Source organism: Charadrius vociferus, unplaced genomic scaffold (assembly GCF_000708025.1).
Source record: "Charadrius vociferus isolate BGI_N301 unplaced genomic scaffold, ASM70802v2 scaffold663, whole genome shotgun sequence".
Taxonomy (NCBI): domain Eukaryota; kingdom Metazoa; phylum Chordata; class Aves; order Charadriiformes; family Charadriidae; genus Charadrius; species Charadrius vociferus.
Window position 1 is genome coordinate 341,285 of NW_009647670.1, and position 10,426 is coordinate 351,710.

General features: G+C 36.8%; 1 protein-coding gene across 1 annotated transcript in view; it reads right to left on the reverse strand.

Moving 5' to 3' along the window:
- Positions 1 to 8,315: 8,315 nt before the first annotated feature.
- LOC104282947 (PR domain zinc finger protein 2-like) overlaps positions 8,316 to 10,426 on the reverse strand; it is a 22,763-nt gene continuing 20,652 nt past the window's right edge. The window contains exon 5 of the mRNA XM_009881079.1: positions 8,316 to 8,372. Coding sequence (XP_009879381.1) covers positions 8,316 to 8,372 — 57 coding nt within the window. The remainder of the gene's footprint in view (positions 8,373 to 10,426) is intronic.

The window sequence follows — 10,426 nt, forward strand, 5'->3', positions numbered from 1 at the left end:
GAGCTTTTTGCTCAGATACCAAGAACAGAAATGAAGACAATATACGCAAAATGACAGGCACTCATATTTGTACATGTAAGGAAAACAACATTATTAACAACTTAAGCAGAGATGACAAAAATGGAATTACCAACTACCAAGTACAGTAAATACACAGTGTGTTTCCATTAGTCCCCGTTAAAAACACTATCGCATTCTATGAACTGAGTCTCCAACCTAACAAGGAACATCTTTAATTGTTAATAAGCAGCTACTCTCACGACACATTTGCAGGCATGAAAACTTTACTTCCCTACATCTGTTAAATTTGGAAAGACTCATCTCCTTCCAACTTCAGAGTGACAATCCAAGGTCATATGGCAGAGTAGCACTACAGGTCCTTTCTAATATACAGAAGCAGATAAAGGAGGAGAGTGAACATTATGTAAACTCATGATTTTAATGCACAATATAGCCCCAAAATCATTTTATCTGTCACGAAAGATTTGCTTAGCTTTCTCTCTGAAACCAAGTGCTTCATTCACTTCAGCTGCAGCCCATTGATATTTTTTGAGAGAAATGCTTTTCAGTCTTCTCTGATCAGAGAAGAGATACTGAATTGTATTTCCAAAGGAACTTAAACTGCAATGCTCCAGTTGCCCAGTCAGTGCATTTCTCAAGATGTAGAGGAGAGTACTACAGGACAAGAGCAACAGCTGGCCCTCACGTTAACAGAGCTGACAACCAAAGTTACTAAATTTATAGTCTGCCCCAAACCAGACAACAGCAAACTGGTATCTGCCTAATTTATGAAATCAAGAAAGGTCAATAGGCTCATAAAGTCACTACAGGGAATGGCAACTTCCTCCATTTTTCAAATAAAGTGATAATAAATCCCAGTCAGAGCACTAATGTATTTGTCTTCTGCTCAGTTAGCTGCTGCATTCAAGATTAACCTGTTTAGATGAAATTAGACTTTGAAGGTGTGGAAGTTTTTTTGCACACATCTTTTCATAGCATAAAATATCAACTAAAACAGAATACAAAACATCACTGAAAAGTAACCTGGACATTTTCATTTGCAGGCAAGGAACCAGAAAAAAACAAGCCTCTGGTATAGAAGAGTAGAGAGACTGGAGGCTGACACTTAACAGTTAAGGATTTGGTAGCTATGAGCAAAGTTTCAGCACAAAGTCCACTTCACTTTTGCAATCCCTGACAAGGGTCCGTAAGATCTGTAACACTGGACTCCCTGCTCTTTCCTTGCAACTTGAAATGGAACACTTTGCAGGAAGTCAATTTTTTACTCAACGAGCTAAAACTTCGTATGACCTACTCCCTGGTAAAAGCCCAAGAGAACTCCAATATTTGGCAGCAGTATCACACACCTTTCCTTTTAAGAGTATGACTCTTTGGCAAAGGTGTGTATTTTAACCTTCTGCTACAACCTTGCTGCTGAAGAGAGGTCCGCCACCATTGCAGTTGAGCTGCTTTACACCAGAGCTTACTACCTAGACAGCTTCCAGTTCTACTGGCAGCAAGGTAAGGAAGTTTGCATGGGACTTGGTTCTGAATAACGGCGATACATGAGACAATTTACCAAAGTTTAGAAGAATCAAGTCACTTTCGGAAACACTAGGTCTTTCCCCATTCAACAATTGAATTGTTTCTTATGGACTGCCAAACAAAACAAGATTCATATTTGACTAGGCTCAAGTGAGGCACCTGGCTCTCAATACAAGTTAGAATAGATACAGGGCTGACTACCCATTTCCATGGCATTTTGCAATAATAATAATCAAGATGATAGATTTTCAGCTATTGTAATACTCTCACTAGAGTAACATCATGTCAATCATCGCATTAATAATACTGCCTCTTTGAAGTTCTAAAGCATTAATCATAGCCTATCAAATGCTCTTGCAGAACTCTGATAGAAAGCATGACAACAAAATTAACTCTTAACAGCAACCCTGATAAGCTCATAGGTGTTTCCGAAGGCTTCATCCTAAATAATTTACATGCACTGGTGATCCAGATAAATATTGTGCTTGCTTAGTCCAGGGGAAAAAGCCTATGAAAGGTAAGTAAATATTTGCTAGTGAATATCTGATGGTCAGACATTATCTAATTTCTTAGCTACAAATGTTGAAATACCAGTGAGTCTTATTTCAATAACTGTTAAACCCAAGTAAAAACTTGAACTGCTATAACATTTCCTTGAGGAACTTGACACAGCGAGTGTAGGCCAGCGAGAATTCTTCAGAATACAGTCATTCCTGTCAATCTGTGTAAGGCTCTTGGCAGGCATAACGAAATAAATTTGAAGGTTTGACAGATTAAGAAAATTAAACACACTCTGGTCTGACAACTGTTTTTCTTTTTTGTTCATTTGGAAAACATACTAAATAGTTAATAAGTGGAATATAAAATTACTTTGATATTTTGCAGTTTCGTAATCCAGCAACATGAGAATCTTCACGGAGACTTTACAAACACAAACTGCCTTACAAAGTACAGAGATCTCACGATTAAAGAAAACAGCTCTCAGCCACACACACAAATGGAGTCTGCATCTCTTCCCATCAAAAAAACAGCTATCAAAACTTCGTATGCACATACTTGAAATTATGTCAAATGTACTTGTTTATTACTGCATAATAAATTGCACGGAACATCTGTAGACAGGCCCTCAGTGTAAGACATTCCCTGTAAACGATTCAAGTAAAATAAACAGTCGATGCAAAATTATGGTACATTGTAATAAAACCAAGCACTAATAAAGTTTAGTACCATTAATGGTACAAAATCAATATGAATAAATTGTTCAAATGGTTTTAAAAAGATGAAGCATGAAAAGAAAACATCTAGAGAAAGCAGTAAAATGATTAAGAGAGATGGAAGATTCTCATTACAAGGAGAACTTAGAGCCTTCACTGAATTAAGACGTGATTCAAGCTAGAAGTAAATAAAACAAGAATAGACAAAGTCAATCACAGACTTTACCTTGTGTCCGCCACAAAAGCCAGAGTCTCCAAATATGAAACAAAAAATTAAGTAGATTGCACAGGAGGGTAAGAAAACCACAGAAAGAGCAACAGTGTCTGGTAAACCCTGGACTTAATGTGGGACAATGCAAAAGCATTTTAAAAAGGATTATTCATGTGAATAAAAGTCATCCAGATTTAAGTGAGACAGCAAACCCAAACACTTCAATATAGTTAAGGCACTCAGTAACTCCTTGAGTTGCTTTCTTATATGCTATAAGCAACAGAACAATTCTAAATCACAAAATAGGTCACTTCAGGAATAAAAAAGCAACGCACTCGTTTCACTTTGGAAAACAGCATCTACTCTCCTGTTCTGCAGGAATTCATCCCCTTCCTATTTTTGAACGTAACCTCTAAGTCTATTTATCTCAAAACTCTTCCCTACAACAGCAATCACCAAATTTTCTCTGCATCTTCAAAGCACAAGCATTTAAACAGTTCTGTGATTCGGAAGCCAACATTCTAAAAAAGTTTTGCAACACCCCAATACAGTAAAATATTTCTGCAAGAAAAGTACTATTTCAATAAAAACTTAATAACTTTTAATTTGTTTTCAGAAAAATTTAAAAAGTATTTGCCTAAGGAAGGAGGAGAATAATTTCAAAACACACTGGCTTAATTTTAAAAAAATTAGTAGCGGAATACCAAGCTTCTTTTTTTCCAGGTCACTCCTTGTTTCAAAGCTAACCCTGATCAATAGAAAAAAAAAAAATTGATTAAAACTGGAAAGCTGTCTGGTGCCTTATTTCACATCCACTGGAGGTTATGGAACTGAAGACAGCATTGGCAAATTTGCTAGGAAATGCTGCAACTGGGGTCTAGATTTATTTATTAATTTTTTTAACTTGGAAAAAATAGTACAAGGAAATGAGGCTGAAAACGCAAGAGTATAAAAAAATATGGAACACTTTAGAATTTGAATAACCAAATAACCCAAGAAAATTATTTTTATTACATTAGATAAATATATGCGTTTGCTCTAACCAGAAATAAGTTAGTAGCTAGAAACATACCAACTTGTTACATCCATGAAGGCCATATTGTTATCTTAAGTTAAAGAAAAAAAAAGACAGAGATAAAGTAAGAGAGAGGGTATGCAAGGTGCTTGTGGTACTTGTTTTAGCAAAGATCTGATAATCAGCACTGAGTCCTTACTCTGGATGGCTGATCACCTTCAAGCTCTTTGCTAAATTCTTCTTGTCAGAAGTTCTGCTTTCATAGTGGCATCACCAGTCAGACGCTTGCGCTGACAATGCTGGGGGCTGCCGTACGACAAACATCGGGACGCCTGACCCCACTGCTCATACCCACCCGAACCCCAACACCAGCCCCAGTGCCCAGGGAGCACGCTGCTACCACTGCGCATTGCCACTACCGACTGCACAGGTGGAAACTTTTAAAGGCAGTGTATACACAATAGTACATCTGAGCCTCCTGAAGAAGAAACAAACCCTACAGCCTTCCCTAACCTTATAATTAGAGCACATAAGATAACAAGTTTCCCAACGTTCACATAAATACGATACTGCCTGACTGAAGCAAAAACACTGATGTTTTTTTAAGAGCTTAGGAAATACCTGCATGTGCTAAGGCCTCATACTTCCAAAAGTTTATACCTAGAAATATGGAGTTTAAAGGGGTCAATACATGCAATTTAGTGCTGAAGTATTTATTATTTTTATTAAGTACAGCTAATTTATTATTTTACCTCTGAAATGAAGGCTTATCTTCTCCTACTCTTAAACCCGTAGGCAGGAGCAAGGCTGGAATGAATCATACCAATTTCACTGTGCTGTTCAGAAAAGCTCCGAGCAGAAGCTATCACAGGAACTGGGGGCGTTGCTGGAGAAGTGAGGATGGGACTTTAAAGTAATACAAGTCTCCTATCCAAAGAGACCCATTTATGAGGGATAAAAGTTAGAAGACCTCAAATATATCAGATATTCACCAGGTATCTATAGCTGCCACAAGAGAGAGAGATACAGATAGCTGCCACGAGAGATACAGTTCCCTTGACATCCCAAACGCAGCTTTTTAACTGGAGTTACATAATTCTTCTTGTAAATCCGTGTGATTTTAGAAAGTCAAAATAGATTTCATGTTAAGGTTTTGTTCCAGATGAACTTGTTGACTTTCTCCTTCCTTCCTTGTCTTTTCCCAGTCATTGGCTAGGAAATTCTGAAGCCTTGAGTTTTTCATTAAATCCATTGGAAACAGACCTTAGGTAAGAGCATCATTCCCTGTTATCCTTGCTACGAATGTACAAGTTCGCAGAACTTTAACATCCCTCTATAAACTACATTCCGATTAACACACAATCATTTTTCTCACAAGCTCTTTTCTGTTTGGAAATAAACTTTTAAACCTATTCCAAGTACAAGTCTAACTAATAAATTCATCTAACTTAAAAAGCAGACAATCAGGGCATCATTTGGCCATGATTTCCATTTGTGATGACATCCAGATGGCAATCCAAGGCCTACCTTTTGTAAACAGGATGGATATTTATGTGATTCTCAAGCACAGCTAATTATTTGGAACTAAGTGAGAATGCCTGTGGAAGTATTAACAGAAAACTGCAAGGATTCCTACTATCACACAATTTAACCTGCTTATTTCATCTTCACATTTCCCTTTTCTGCAGCAGCAATTTGACACTGTTTCAGCAATAGTCACGCTTATAGACAAAAGAAAATCCAGTGTAACTTTCATTATGGCAGCATTTAGTTAGAATCTTTGAAGCAAAAGCCTAAAGTTGCACTTTGCATTCAGAGTAATATAAAACAAGGCATTTGTAACAGATGATAACTGAGTCATAATTCACCCACCTTAACCTCACACTATCTCTCGGCCAGTATTCTTTACTAAGAGTTATCCTATGGTTCATGTTCTCCCTGAAATCTGATAAGAACTATGGGAAATAGCAACATTACAATAGGAGTAGAGCCATTTAAGCTAGTAAAGTTTAAAAGATTTATTAGGAATGGATTGAGACTTTAAAACTATACTACAATAAAAAAAAAAAATCACGAGGGGCTGTCCAAGACACAGATGAACCCGATTCAGGTGTTTTGCCTGCACTACAATAGAGGATTCTATTTTAAGAGGTGACACAAGTGGGTTTTTTAAGAGGCCATTTGGTTTCATCACAGACAACTCAAGTTGCCTTATGCAGCATGTGCTTTTGGTAAAATGAAATTACAGACTTTTTTCCCTGCTCTTGACAGCCTGACTTTGAACAGAGAGAGGATATGAAAGAGGCACATGCAGTATTCATTCCAGACAATAGTACGAATTATGCCACTGGGGTTTGTTGCCTAGATAAGTGCTAAGTGGAACACAGCTAAGACACAAATACAGCTGAACAGCTCAGCATGGAACCACCACCATAGAGATACAAATAAGTACAGGGGAAGTAAAACATTGCCCTCTTCTCCCCTCAACAAAAAGTTTTTTTAAAAGGTATTATTCACAAGCATGTAGCAGAGCAAACTTTTATCCCGTGTAACACTGGTATCTTTCTCCCTCCGAGAACAGACTTTTCATCTGCCACATAATCAATGACAGAAACTGCCTAGATCATTTTAGCATTGTTTGATTACACTTTGGAGCCTACTTATAGCCTGATGAAACCACTGGATATTTTTATATATGACCACCCATTTTTTTTAAAAATACTTTTATTTAGTTAGTGAAAAGTTACTTTTGGAATGAAGAGCAAATCTGAAGCCACAGACTCCAAGAACGTTCTTGAAGGAAACACTCATTTTCAATATTACTGCTGACTGGTACTACAAATTACTACCATCAAATATAAAGGAAGAAACACTCTGATGAGAGAAAAAAAAAAATGTCCACACTACTCCTCTAATCGACACATGAATTCCACTGTAAAGTGAAAGCCAAGCTGTTCTTTTTCCTTAGAAGGGGAATTTTAAAAAATCTAGCAGTAATGCATCTGATTTGAACAAGTTTTCCTACAAGCCTGGAAGGTAGAACAGAAACACATTAACTACAACTTGAGTGAAGTAAATGATAAATGCTTAACAAATAAATGAAATTTCAGAAAATGCAAAGGCAACAAAAATGTATTCGATCACTTTTCTGCTAGATGTTGACCGTGCACCGGCAGCAGCTGGCTCTTAACCACGTAGCAATCATGTCAAAGACAACAGGGGTCAGCTCTGATAAAAATCTTTGATGCTACCCCACCTCACCAAGTTGTTTTCTTCTTTTGGGGGTTGTATTCCCCCACCCCCAATATCCTTTTATCCTACTAAATTTCTTTCTAAATCTCAAACGCACTCATCACCTTAGCAACAACACACAATGTTTCAATGCATAAAAATAAATTTGTAAGAACTGCCTCTTTTTCCTCAAGGACTCCTAAGCTGTTGTGCGTGGTAGAAGAAAGACATACAGGATTTACTCCAGCTACGAAAACCTACACCCAAGCCAGGCAGTAACTACTGAATATTAACACCTGGGAGATGTAAAGTTTTTCGAATGCAGACTACAAGAACAAAAATACGCAAGACATTGAAAGGCTGAAGAAGTTGCACAAGCACAGAGCAGACGAGCTTTGAGAAACACAACTGAGGCATAACCAAAATCCCACCTTCTGCAAACATGTTAGAGAAGACTGGTACATAGTGGAGAGTGCCAGGTGCCATCCTAAATATGCTCTAAAGGACATTATGAACCTTGTGTCAGTAATCACGTGCAACCAGAGGTCAGATCAAGGTCAAGGAAAACAGTTAAATCTGTACTTTGTGTCTACCCTAGACTTGCTCAGCTGCTGATTCTCAAATGCCATCTCAAATTTACAAATTTAGTAATTTTTCTTATGGTAAGACAGTCTGAATTGACAGTCTGTGAGGATTTATCCAGAAATAAAGAGCATTTCTACTGCAATATGAAGTTTTAAAATAATGAAAGCCTTGATTGATTGGGCAAAACAAATCACATTTTTAATACTCGTGAAATGGTCACTTTTCTGATATAATCAGAGTTCATTAAATAAATTGCAGAAACAAAACTATTTGTCAAATGACAGATCTCTTAACTGCCCAAGGACGAGGCCTAAAATGCATTAAAAATTCAAAAGGGTATTTGTTTTACTGAATACAGAATAATTATGACCTGTTTAAAAACTGCATGTTTTGAATAACTCAATTGCAATACACTTCTCAAATAAGGTCTTGTCTAGTCATTTCTAAGGTATTAAACTGTCAGTTTCCTTTTCTGGAAAATGTGTTTCTAAAGGACACGCTCATTCACAGTTGTTTAAACTTGGCAGTTCTTACTAAGTTCTATTTTCTTCTCAATGTGTAAGGCGACAACCTGCAACATAGGCCAAAGTAAAGTTTATAAAAAGAGAATTAATTGATCTGTTTAGGTAGCTAATAAATTCAAATTTCACAACCCTCCAGAGGAACTACTCTCTATCAAAGTTTCTTAAATTGGTATTTAATCTAAACGATTACCTGTACTGACTCCCAATTTTTCACGTGAATAAAGTCACAACAACTTTCTCCTCCCACCCCTCTTTTATCATATAGTTAGAATTTTTTAATTACTTTTTACCCCTCCTCATCACAATTTCTTTTGTTTTCCCATAAAACCTCAACCTCATAGCTGAATCTGCAAAAGAAGGGCTCTCAGTAGAAAGTGACTGCAGCTACTGCTATCAAATCAGCAGAAAAATATTATGTTTCTTATAAGAAAATTGCTGTGAAGAGAAAATATTAGCAGATGTTACTACAAATACTAAAATAACTGAAAGTAAATGTAGAGGAGTAAAAATAATTCCAATGGAACCTACTAAAAATAGAAGTATACAATTTCAAAATATGCATGTATTAGAAAAGAATAAAGCACATACTATGAATTGTCTTATCTTACAGCATAGATGCTGAAACTTTAATCATAACAATTCAAAGCAACTAAGTAGCAAGAATTTGGTCTTTCTGCTTCCTGACACAAGAGTATAATTCCATAGATAAATTATTTTTGGCTATAGTCAAATGCTTTATCTGTATTGTGTTTGGGGTTGGGTCTTGTTGTTTTTTCTTCTTTTTATTATTTGTGAGCCTTGGTAAGAAGTCTATGTTTATAAAAGACCTGTTGTTTCTAATTATGACAGTAGGAAATCTGTAAAGCCTTTAACAGTCAAAGCTTTAAGCCTACGAGATAGCACAAACCCAAAACCCATTAACCACTAAATTAGTTTACTGATAATTTTATCTTTAACTTTATGAATGCAAATAAAACTTCTATGCCATGAAAAGTTACCTTAGAAATTATTCTGTCTGGTTTTCTGATTTATAATATAATCAAATTCTTTCAAGTTGTTTTTCTAGCCTTTCAGGTAAATCACAGGCACACAAATTCTTTTGCTAAGATAATGCACATTTAGGAAAAAGTATAATACAGCCTCTAATTTACCAAGCGTTACTTGTATATGTGCTAAATATGCTTTTCATTACAGGCAGCAAAATAAAAATCAGTGCCTGCATTTCAGTTTGTATTAGCTTAACCTACGAATTACTGTTCAGAAGGACAACTGATTGTGTCGTGCCACTTCTTTCTCCCAGCCCCCTCCTCAATCTCTAAAATAAAAAAAAAAAACCTTACATAATAATTGTTCTCCAAAATATTTGAGCGTCTTTCCAACGCGAGTTCCACAGTCAACTGTGCTACAAGATCAGGCCCTAAATTTTAAGTTAAAAAAATTCACAATGATGCAATTTAAAATATCTCCTTTCCTTCTCTGGTTTGCCACCTTCAGAGAATTCCGTAATATGCATATTCACTTACAAGAGGAATCTGAACCCTTGCGCTACGACTGGAAATACTTCCTTTTTATATTTACTCCTGTAAGTGATAGCTTCTATTGCGATTTTGGCTTAAAACGGTAGTCAAAATGCCAGTTATATAAGGCCATCCGTAGAGTCACATGTACTCTAAAAAATATCGCCACTGAATTAACCGTGGAAAAAAATAAAGGATGTCTGGTTTGACATACATATTTACGTAAAGACTAACGTGTGTACACCCCCCCGTGAAATGCTTCTCCCATCCTTCCTCCTCTGCCAAAGTCCGCCAAAAGTAGTCATTCACGCCGCCTGCAAAATTTCATAACCAAGCACCCTAAAAATAACAACGAATTAAAACCCACAGAAAATAACAAAGCCTTAATTTTCCATTTGCACCAGCGCTCGGGCAAAAGTAAAAAAAAAAACCCAAACAAACAAACAAAAAAACCCAACCAAAAACCCCAAACCAACAACAATTCCTCGGCGACACTTCACTTGTTACCGCCGCCCGCGCAGGGTTTCAGCCGCCCCCTCCCCCCCACCCCCTCACAAAGTTTGTGCTTTGCGGGAGGCCGCCCC